Source organism: Anopheles merus, chromosome 2L, assembly GCF_017562075.2.
Source record: "Anopheles merus strain MAF chromosome 2L, AmerM5.1, whole genome shotgun sequence".
Classification (NCBI taxonomy): Eukaryota; Metazoa; Arthropoda; class Insecta; order Diptera; family Culicidae; genus Anopheles; species Anopheles merus.
Genome location: NC_054083.1, coordinates 26,170,058 through 26,182,004, shown reverse-complemented (window position 1 = coordinate 26,182,004; position 11,947 = coordinate 26,170,058). Strand labels below are relative to the sequence as shown.

At 42.7% G+C, this 11,947-nt stretch overlaps 1 protein-coding gene and 1 non-coding gene across 7 annotated transcripts in view; one reads left to right on the top strand and one right to left on the bottom strand.

Moving 5' to 3' along the window:
- The window catches only part of LOC121594942 (potassium voltage-gated channel protein Shal), a 121,178-nt gene that overhangs the window by 12,536 nt on the left and 96,695 nt on the right, over positions 1-11,947 (bottom strand). For all 6 annotated transcript variants that reach the window (XM_041918805.1, XM_041918804.1, XM_041918810.1 and 3 more), the window contains 3 exons: positions 2,273-2,435; positions 1,976-2,164; positions 851-1,012 (listed from right to left, as the gene is read on the bottom strand). In XM_041918805.1, coding sequence (XP_041774739.1) covers positions 851-1,012; positions 1,976-2,164; positions 2,273-2,435 — 514 coding nt within the window. The remainder of the gene's footprint in view (positions 1-850; positions 1,013-1,975; positions 2,165-2,272; positions 2,436-11,947) is intronic.
- Positions 2,936-3,008, top strand: Trnak-cuu. The gene has a single exon. It is a non-coding gene; the product is annotated as a tRNA-Lys (tRNA).

Below are 11,947 nucleotides of genomic sequence, written 5' to 3'. Positions count from 1 at the left end.
GTACACGGATAGTTTACTACTTTCTGTGCTTATCGCCTAGTTTTCACCCTGGTTTCGCTGGTCCCTAACCGTCCTCCGTAGTTTCTGATCAAATTTTGCTCTCGAATGTTTCGAATTTGCGCGGCCCCATTTGGGGGAAATTTATGCTTTAAGCTGCACTTGAGTTACTCTCCAGTCGCAAAGTACCGATTGCATTGTTGGGTGAGTGTACTGTACGGTGTTTGTTTGTTTGTTTCCTTCGGGAGATTGGTTGTGTGGCCGCTAGGGGGTGTGGTGTAGTGGTGTAGTGTGCAGTTGTTCTTGTTTGGAGTAGTATAAACTAAAACGCATACGAACAGAGAAGCCTGCGTATCGAATTCGCCTCGTTGTAGTAGTCAAATAAACTTATTTTTAATACGAAATTTGGAGAACATAAAACATCGATCAATTGATAAAGAGCTAACATGTTCCCTTAACTGTTTCTATTTTCCTATTATGTGTATAAAGTTGACTGTTTCTAATGTCTATCATATAATATGTGTGTTTTACTCGTGGGTTTGAATGTTGTGTAAGAAAAAGTGTAAACTTTAGCAAGTCTTTAAAATTAATATTTTTAATAGTTTTACTAAATTCAGTTGAGTGTAGTGTTTTTCTAATTCTTTTAAGACACTTTGAGTTAAATTTCTAGGAATTATCTAATTTGTTTTTTTTTGTTCTTCTTCAGTTTAGCTGTGTTTGAGTGTGTGTTAGTGTCCGTTGTTTTTCCTGGTTTTTGTTGTTTGACTGCTGACAATCAACATCACAGTCACTCCAGTCAAACAGAAACCGGAAGTTACGCTACGTTCCGCTAGAGGTCTCGAGCCGGCCTTACCTGATATCGCTGCGAGCAGCATCGTCCGCAGCAGGACTGGAGCAATCCGGTAGCTCCGGTGGCCGTGTTGGCCGAGTGCGACGGGCTGGCCATCGGTGAGGGCGATCCCGGCCGCTTCGTCTGCCCGTTGTACTGCGTCTCTAGCTCGACAAACTCCCGGTCCTGGGCAGCGTTGTTCCAGTGGCAGCGCCGTTCATGAAAGATATCAGGAGCAGGTGTTAGTTGGTATTATTTTTCTTTTAAGGGGCAATCCCTTTAACAAACGCTACTCAGTGTGTGTGCTACTGGCGACGTACTACACTCTAAACACACGCACACACACACATACACATGGGTGGGAAGGTTGATCCTTTTTTTATTGGCTTTTGGACCGTCACATTTATTGTTGGGAAGGGATCAAAGCGTGTAAAGTGTGGTTGGGGCTAATGCTAGACGATTACAAACGTGCAGGCAGGCATGCATGAGAAGAGTGATTGTTGTGATTGCGCGTGAAGGTAGTGTAGGTACAATGACAACGAATGAACAAGAAGAAGTTTGCACAGCAACCCGCTGCGACGGTGGAACCGCTCGGCGCATCAGCAGTGGTGGCGGAGCAAATGAGCCTAAGCCTTATTAATGATTTGTTGGCATAGCAGGCATGCGAATGTAAGTGTGGAAGTTTTTTTTTTTCTGAAGATGCTAACCGAAAGATAGAAGTAAGGTGGAGTGGAGCTACGTTTTTAAAGCTATTTTTTGAAAGACAAATACTTTAAAGAATCCCTGTGTGCCCCTTTTCTGAACATGGTGGTGCAAAATGTGATGAATGTGTGTACTGAATAGAACAATTTAATGCAAGCTCAACAAGATAGTAAAGCATTCGATTTAAAGGAGTAGGAGGCAAGAAATATTCTATTGTTAAGAATGAACGATAGAAACTGCAAGAACAAATCAGAGTGTAAACGGAAGGGGTTTGCACTGTATCGATCCCTTCGAATGTCCTTAAACCCCCTTTCCCTAAGACTAGTAGCGTACTCTTTGAGTGTCCCTAAGTGTGTATGTATGTGTGTGTGTGTGTTTGTATGCGAGAGAGAAAGACAGATCAATAGCGACGTAGCAGCTCGCTCGTTGTGGTTTGTGTATAGCTACCGTAGTCTTCTCCAAGCATCGCAACAGATGATGGTGCTGTAGCTCGAAGATGTCTTCGTCGTTGTAGTTGTCGTCCAGTTCAATGCCAGACTCCTGCGCCGCTAGGCGCGACTCGGCCGCCTTCTTCTTGCTCGCGAACGCCGCACTGGCGCCCGCTTTCGCTATTCGTATTCGGGCAAGGCGTGCTTTCTACAAGTAGGTACGGAAAAACGTGTCGCACAGTTAACAGACCGTTCCGCGTGCGCATACTTACAGGGAGCCGTCGTCATCGTCGGCTCCACCGATCCGGTAGCCTACCCGCTGTGCTTTCCGCTTGTCCGCCCGCTGGTTCTGGTGGTAGATGCGGCTGAAGTTGGACACGATTACAGGTACAGGTAGCGCGATGACCAGCACACCGCTCAGCGAGCAAACGCCACCGACGATCTTGCCGGCAATCGTTTCCGGCACCATGTCACCGTAGCTGCAAGTGCGAGGTAGGTTCATGAAGGGGAATGGTAAGGTGAAGGGGGGGAAGACGAGAAAGAAAGATATGATTAGAATTGAAAATTAGTTTGCTTTTCGGGGAAGCTGCAGAGACGGACTTTTCGACCATAAATCTGTATTTCTTAGGATTTTTTGGTTTTGAGCGTTAAAACCTTGTTTAGCTGGAATAAGTTTTGATCATTACAAAGTCCAAACAATATTTGTCTTGTAATACAGAATTGTAAATACCGGTAACTTTAAATTACGGTAATTTTAGTGTCCTTTGAGATCCGGTACGAAGGACCAGTTTTCAATAATGCTTCTTATTACATGATTTTTTTGTAACGTTCACCCCTTCAAGTTAACTGAAGTTATTAAAAAAAATATTGTTCTAATCAATTGACCTCATAAATCTTTATTTTTGTTAAATTTTTTAAAGCAATTAATGTGATAAAATCACGAAAACAAAACACAAACTTCATCTGCCTTTTTCAACGTGCCCGGCTAGCTCAGTCGGTAGAGCATGAGACTCTTAATCTCAGGGTCGTGGGTTCGAGCCCCACGTTGGGCGGATCGTTTTAATGTTTTCACTTTTTTTGACAAATATGTTCCTATTTTATAAAATTTGTATAAAAATACTTTGTTTGACTTTTTGTAAAAGGTCTTTTGAATTTCATCAACAAAACTATACATAAATGATTTTTTGAATAAACAAACTAAGAAATGAATATAAAGTTGTTCAAACAACTAGAATTACATTATTTCTTTAGAGCTTCTGAAACACTCACACTTACTCCACGCAGTCTCGCTCGGGCAATGCTACCAACATCATCGTGAACTGAAAACCACCACCGTTGCGGTGTCGACAATTGAACTGCATCAAAGCGTCATCTACATTTTAGTTAATTTGAGGTGTCAAAACCGCATCAAAATTGCAATTCCGACCCACAGAAGGTTCCGGCAAAACCCGATGCGTGCAAGCGTGGAAACATTCTAAATGCCACCGACCGTGTATCTAGTGCAGCGTAGCCCTACTAGTTGCCATCGCCCGTTCGACATACATTAAATGCGGGCTTTGGCACTTCGAGCGACATCAACTGCATATCACTGCTGTGGTCAAACACACACACACACACACATACTCACACCTCAACGGTGAGGCGGAGCCGAGGTACTATAAATATATTTCTCCGCTCTGTCTGGTCCCGCTCCGAGGGGCCTGACACTACTGCAATGAGCCGTATCCAGTGACCGTTTAGGGTTGGCGCGTGATGGACCATCAGCTGATGGGCGAGTTGGTAGGCACTGTCTGCGGACTGACGCAATCGAACGTGGCCAGTCACGAATTTTGACTCGCCAATGACACCACCTATCGTGGCATGGACGTCTCAGTCGACATGAACCATGCTCTCCCCTCTCTTCTCCGCCTGAGCCACCTGCCAGAGCAAAGATGCACATGGTGTGTACCGCAGGAACCGGCCGCTCTCCGCTGCAATGGCTGACACGCACAGTTTCATTTGGCAAAGGCAAAGTGACGAATGTTTTCGTTACAAATTGCACTCACGGGTAGTAAATTTGCGAGCTCACAAAACACACACCACCTCGGTGCATGCACTCCATGCAGCGTCAAGATGCAGCGTGTGGTTGAGATGGTGGTGCTGGCTGGTCGGTTGACTGACCACTTGTGATGTTATTGTAGAGGACGATGCAGAGAGCGAGTACGAAAAAGGAACGAGCGAATGCTATTTCGGTGCAATCACAACGTTAATTAATCTCGCATGAATGGGTTCGATTGAACGGAGCTGATTAAAAGCAAACAGTGAGCTATAAGTGTCGGTCAGCCGTGAAAGGCACTGCGTATGTGTGTATGTTGTTTTTCGGCTGGAAATGTGTTTGTTTTGATTCGATGAGAAGTGAAGCGCACGAAGTGCTTTAAAAGTGTTTTGAAAACACGGCTTGTGTTTTTCAAAACACATCAAAGGATTTAATCGGTACGCGTACGCGATCGGTTTATTGTTTTATTGAGATTGGAGTAATCATGCAAAAATTAAAGTATGCCAGAAATTCCACAAACAACTTGTTTAACCTTCATTTCTATAACCACCTACCCGGGTATGTTTTGCTTATTCTTTTTATTATAACTTTTTACTGGATTATCGAATCGATCCAAAAAAATTAGAATGCCTAGAGAAACATGTTTTAAAAAAGTGGTAAAAAATTCAGAATTTTTCAATTTTTTTAAATGTGCTTTAAAAAATAAAATCAACTTTTACCCCTTACTTCTATAACCACTTACCCGGGTAGGTAATACATACAATAAAGGATTTTGGTTTGAATTAGTCGCTAATTTTGTAATGATATGTATAGCAATGCATGTAGTTATATTTATAGAATCTATTCCAAAAGTTTTCTAGCTCTTAATTTTCTTCTTAAGTCACATAGAATAAATTATTGCCCCGACAGTCGGGAAGACATGGCGGTGTATTAGTGTCAGTTGAACTAATTGCTTTGCATTCAATTTATGTAACTGAAAGCCATACTTCATAAATTTATAACATGAAAACAAGTATTGTTATTATAGCTGCATAGAATAAGTTAAACAAGAAAAATTTTGACCAATAAAATTACAAATTCCCTTATAAAATGTATTACTTACCCGGGTAGGTGGTCATAAAGATGAGGGTGTATTTTTGGTCATAGAAACAAAGGTTAATTTACGGTTTGAGTCGTAAAATGAAAAAAGACGTTTTTGGAAATTGCATACTTTAAGGCGAATTAATTGGGAAGCGTTTATTACATACTTTAAGGCGCTGCTAAACGTGAACATGATACTAAGGGGATATGCAATCTGCATAACAAACCTTGCTTTTCAGTAGAAATTTACCGATGTTGAACATTCTGTAAAAATTTACTCCAATATTATTGGTTAAAAAAGGGTTTTAAAAAATATTATTGGCAAAAAAAGTAAATAAATGCTCTACCCATTCACGTTGCTGCAAAACAAAATAACAGCACTTCCCACCGACACTTTATTTATCTACTTCCTTGCTTCTACCTTCCCCCCAACACGATCCAAACCTGACGCACCCAACTCGAACTCGGCAGCGCTCAATTTCGGTAATGGATCGGATCAATCGATAGCATGAAACCCATGGCAGCTAATCAAACGATTTACGAAGGTAACTAAAACCGTGCAGCTTCAACTTTCAGCGTGATTGATGAAATGTACTTAAAGCTCTGCCCCGGGGAGACGAGCGCAGGTGCTGGACGCAAGCGTGTTATTTCCAGCAGCGGACACCGCCGAGACCAAGCTTCGTGATTTTCCGTTCCCATTTCATTCATCAACAGCTCGGGATGCTTTGGGATTGCACACGTTGGTTTAGGGGAGTGCAACCAAGAGGGTTGCACAAGGGAGCAGCATATACAAAAAGCTATCTCGTTCTCTCTTTTCTTTTCTCTTTATCTCTCTTTTACTTTTTCTCCTTTGCTCCCGGGATTATTCGGAGTGGTTGGAGTTGTACAAAGCCCTAAAAAGAGGAAAAGCCATTAGTCAAACCCATCGCTGGTCCCGCCGAACACCGTACACCAACTAGACACCCAGTTCAAGGGTTCCCGTAGAGATTGAGTCCACGGCAGCACTAAATTCCCTTTCCACCCTTCCACCACTCCTGTAGCTCTAATGACAGTGTCCGAGGCAGTTAACAACGAGCTTTTATTTACCCTTATCACGCATGAACGACCGCCATCTGAGAGCGAGCGATGCTTTTTGCCAAGGGAACTTTCCCGGGGAGCTTTCGGGGACGGGAATGTCAGACGTACGGGTGGGAAAAACGGTGATCGCTTTGCGACGGCCCGTGTGCTCGCAACGCTATTTAATGGGTTCTGGGTTCGGTCCGGGAGAAAGTAGTCAAATTGTGCTTTGCGACTCGGTGGCATAAGAGGGATCCATTTGCACAGTGCGGTGCGGAAGGTACAGGAATTTCACGAGGGTGTTTCTGTCTGCCGGACAGTAAGACATTCAAAGAGCGATCAAGGCCACACCATGAAGCACCCGCACCCGCGGCGGTGAAGGGAGTCGTGATAAGTTGCAAATAAGAATTAAAGATTCCTATCTGGCGGGAAGTGTAATCTTCGGTGGTTATTCTGGTTCATTTGCTCGACCGTTCCGGGACGGGAGCGGTGGTGCGCGAGCGTTTTGTTGACCTTTTTTCCGCAACCTCTGGTGTGGTACGGTGGTCGGTAGTTATTGTTATAACTTGTTCGTTATTTTTGCAACTACTTAAGTGCTGCCATAAGCGGTGATGGTGTGCGACTTCTTTATGGTTTATTTGTAGGTCATGCGTAAAATGAACAGTGATTATATCGGTTTTAGAATGCTGTTGATTTCAGTATAAAGATTAACTTTGGACTTCATTGCACACGCCATTAGGTGTGTAAAATCTTCCAAAACAATGTATACTCTAAGAAGCTAAAAATCCTCCTCAGTGCATTTAACGCCAAGAAACACTATAAAACGCCTGAAAGTATGCAATACACGATGCTTTTCTTGTTCGCCTGTCTTCCCCTTCAAATTACTTGCCCTGCCCAATTACAGTGATCAAGTTTTGCTGCGCCAGCACGTCACACGACAAACTTTAGCAGCGTTGAAAGTACATTACAATATAATTGCACCCATAACAGTCGAAACTTGCATCGTACTATCTCGTGCAACTGCTCCCAGTGGGATCTGCTTTCGCTTGAACAAATTCATTACCTTTCGCTCTAATGATAAGGGAGCGTAGTGTACACACTACCACTTGCTGAGCAAAGTCCAACACAAACGAAGGAATGGAGAAAAAAAACAGCACACAGTACAGGTGCACATACGCAGCGTGGCGTAGCATCGGGTGCACCAGAGATAGCAGCAGCAGCATCAGGTTAAGCATAAGAAAAGAGAATCTTCCACACCCACCGGTAATGATGCCGATTTGTGCTGGTGAGGTTGAAAATTCAAAAGAAAACTTTTGCCATAGAAACAAGCTGGTCGAGTTAGTTGGAGCATGCTGCCGAAACTAAGAAGCCATTGTGAGGGTGTATTATTCTTGCACTAAGGGGGAGGCTTTTCATTCCCCTTTTGCAGTTTGACTTGAAATGGAGCAATTTTATTTATGGTGCTTTGGGTTGAGAACACGTCTGTTAGTTTTAATGGTTTGAACGATGCTGCTCAATCATCTTTTTCTTTAATTACTGACATTTAAACAATTGCATGGTCCTAAGAAGGTTTTTTTTTAATTCCATAAAACTAAATTCGATGATGACTTGTCTCAACTTGTCTTGAAGACATCCAAAGTTGAGCAGCATTGTCATCTCTTCAATTAACGATCTTTATTTTTCCCTTCATACATTACAAAATTAGCTTTTCAATCATTACTCTTCTCAAAATCAAACATTAAAAAATGGACTAGAACACAAAAACCCTTAAGAACCAATTCCAATTTTTGAAAACAGAAGAAAACAAAACCACGAAGAACCCTTTTCAATCCATTAATTTTTGCTCCCCGAGCAGATTGCTGTGATTTACGATTATGGAAACATTATTGGTTGGACGGAGTAGAAACAAAGTCAAAAAAAAAAAAACGGCAGAAAAATCGGTCATAAAGTGCAATCGGAAAACCATTGAACCGTGACAACGGGGTTTGAACAATTGAAAACTGGTGAGTGTGGTGGTTTAAAACTGACCAGCGTGAGGCAAATAGGCAAGGAATGGAATTAATGGAACTCGGAAAAAATATGACGCTCAATAAATTAGTCGTGTGATGAGAAAACAACTTTTTTACTCCCGTAGCACCGCTACGGAGGAGGTTGTTTAATAGAAAGGGAGAATTTTGCGAAGAAGAAAAAAAGGCTCAATTCTTCGCACACAAATCAAAGCATTCCTCTTACAGGTGTTGTTAGGCGAGGAAGAGCCGTACCGAAGTTTAACCACAATTGGGTGGCGAGGGTGGAAGCAGTCTGGGAAGACGATAGAGACCCGTACCGCACTTAGAACGAGCGGAAGCAAAAAGCCATCGCGACAGTGATCTCGTGTCTGAGAGACAAAGGAAACTTGTACCAAAAACCGTAAAACTTGTTCAATTTCAATGAGCCGCAACTTGGCACGCGAATTCCAACCGGAACCGGAAGAAGTTGTTTGGGTGACATTTTTTTTCTTCGTCTATACTCTTCTGTATGGTATCGCTCAAAGAATAAGGGGAAGTTGGAAATAACATTTGCACCTCATTTGCCTCCACCATTTGCCACACCCGTGTTCACGGTTCGAATGAAAATTCACAAAATATGCTGCTGAAAGAAATTAAAATTGCCATTCTGGTGGTGGCTTCCAGCGGCTCGGCGGCGCCGGTGAAGTGTGAAGTGTGGCTCGAACTATCGTGCAAAGTGCTAATGAGAACCGCTCGCTCTTGGGCAACTAATTTCATGAAAGTGAGCCGAGCTTGGTCGGGGCTGCGGTAGACAACTGGCACGAACGAACGATAATTCATGCGAAACACGGCACACGGAGTGTGTATGTATGTGTGGTTTTCATTTCTTAGGCGCAGCGGTTTTGCCGCATCGGTTGATTTTATCTAGCAAAGACAACGGGGGCTTACTTTTTCAGTGAGCGCGGGGCTGTTTTCGCACCATCATCGCATTATCTAGATGGCGTTTTGGGGTATGTCAAGGGTTGAGATATTGTTCGTGCGCTCAGCATCTTGTGGCGAAGGATTTAGAAATCGAGATGTGAGATAAGCCGATGCAGTAGGCAAATATTACACATTCTGGGCTCGGTTTTGGTGGCTCGAAGTTTACATCAAGCTGTTTAAGATTTATTCCAAATTGAAATAATGACAAAGGATCATTTTATGATGGAAAGCAATAGGTTTACCACGTTCACATGCTACATCATATCGCGTGCTAATGATTTATCATTTGAAACAACATGCTTCTTGATACAAATAACATTTCAACCTTCCTAGTATAAAGGAATGGAAAAACTTCTCTTAAAACGTTTAGAAATAAGCTTGACAATCAATTGAATACAACAATAGCACGAAATTGATAAAATAAAATCAAAAAGGATGCTGTTTGTTTCTGATGCTGTTGAAATATTGCCGATGTGTTTTACAACTTATTCAAGGATAAGGCTCAAATAATTGTGTAGATATATAAATCGTGTCGATGAGATAAAATTAATGACAACAGTAAAAGTAAAACAGTTACTGGAAGAGTTAAAATTAATTATAGTAAATAAATATTTGAAGTTATAAATACAACGTTTTCTAAAGAACTTGTATTAATTGTATTTATTCTTTGTTGTAATATAAATTTTAACGGAAGATTAAGTAAAAAAATATTTGAATTTATTAATACAACGTTTTGTGAAGAACTCGTATCAATTGTATTCATTCTTTGTTTTAATATAAACCTTAACGGAAGATGAACTCAAATTTTCAAGATTTAAAATAAAACCAATCAAGCGTACAGCCAGGAGAAACTATTCAAGCCCATTTCGGTGTACTTCACAATGTTGTGAGATCTCAAGGAATTGTTTGAGAAGATGAGCAGGAGATGGGACCGGAGGCTACGTCTCAAATTGGAACGTTCAAGTAGCCAGCTAATCGATGAAAAAGTACTTCAGTAATATGCCTCTTGTTATGCAGACGTGTCAGCTGAGCCTGACTGTGTCGGAGCTGAAGATCTGCTTGTCGCAGTACAAGCGTTCAAGAGTGCTCGTGATGTAAAGCTCTACTTTTGGGGTGAAGTTCAAGGTGCCAAGGAGCCGAACGCTTTCCGGAATCATGAGAAGGAAAAGAACTCTCCAGACGTTGGTGTAGCATTTGTGAAGAAGGCTAATACATGTAAAGTTACTTTCTTCACAAATTACGAAACCCAAAATCGCTTCTCATAAGAGACAAGGTAAGCATCGCAACTAATTCAAATGAAAAGTGGAAACTCACATTGAAGTGCGTCTTCGTGCGAACTCCACCGCGCAATTAACGTGCAATTACGAACTTCAAATTTCACCTGTAAACAAACCATCACAAATTTAGCCTAACCAACCACATACCCCGACCTGGGGGTGAACGGCATTTGATTATTCCATCAATCTGGGAGGGCTGCAGTATCTTTCCCAGCCAACCGAACACTCCATCACTCATTTGCCCGATGGAAGTGTTCTGTGATGTTTCGTGTTTGACTTAGAACTTTTTTGTGCTGCCTCTCCCCCTCTTCTCTATCCATCCTTGCCCTGTCAAATACCTGCAAACCTTCGTACATCTCCGAAATCGGGCTGGAAGTATTGCGCAGTGGGAGAAGAGTCCTTCTACCCCCCCTCCTATGGAGTTTGTGAAGCTAATGGGAATAATTTGCACACTTTCGCTACGGTTTTGGGTGGGCAGACGTCAAACGTCGGTGAAGGAGCGGTACGGTGGTGGTGATGAGTACTAACGTGCCGCTGCCAAAGCCAGCTTTGATGTGGTGCAGCTGTTTAGTATGGTTTATTTAGCGGCAGAGGTGGAAAGAGTGGCAAATAGAGAGAGTAAGAGAGAGAGATAGAGAGAGAGAAAGGGAACGAAAAAAAACACACACACACCCATGAACCTGGGTTGGGCCCGGTTGGTAAAGGTGTGAATAAACTTTGACATCGATAAAACGCAAAGTGGTTCGTTCATCTCATTACGAGGTTGAGCGGGGCCAGGCTTTTACGGTGTGATTTTTTTACTTTTTTATATTCCTTGTGTGTGTGTTGCTTCTTGTGTGCTATTTTGATGGTGCATACCGTCACGGTGTGCATAATTATCGCGAGCTTCTTGCCGTTTGCAGTGGTTATGCTTCAGCCCCCTGCCTGGCTGGAAGGTGGCGTTGAGTGAAAAGTTTCATGTGCGCCGTACTGCGCTCCTCAGGTGCCGCAAGCAATTTAGCAGAAGAACGCGCATTGCAATACAAAGCCTGGCTTCGCTGGTGCTAAATTGGGTAGCAAAACTTTTCGCTACAAATAGCAACGTCTTTTTAAATGGAATAGAAAAGCAAAACATAGCCCCCTGAAGACATAGAAAAAGACGCAATATCTTCTACCGATCGAATCTGGTAACTTGAAGCTGAAGAAACGTTCAAACTCCTCGCCCCGTTTGTGGTAGTTGTTGCGACCAGTGCGCTGGCATATTATATTGCTCCCCCCCCCCAGATCTTCCCTCGGCGTGTCGCTATCACGGACCGAAAAGATCGTTGGCAAACGTCGGCGTCCAACGTTGTTTATTGCATCGTAAACGAGCATTAGCCCGGATGGAGGGAAATATTGGAGCAAATGTTCAACAGGGACTCCCTAATGATGTTCCTTTGCTACGTACGTGGCGCGTTTGCGGGAGGAAAAGTTTGTGCGCTGCTACGCAATAGCATCCGACCGAGTATGGGAAGATTTTAACGGGCTCCGGGATCTGGGACAGTGGAAAGCGTTGATGTGTTGCATATACTTTTGGATATTGTTTCAAATTTAAT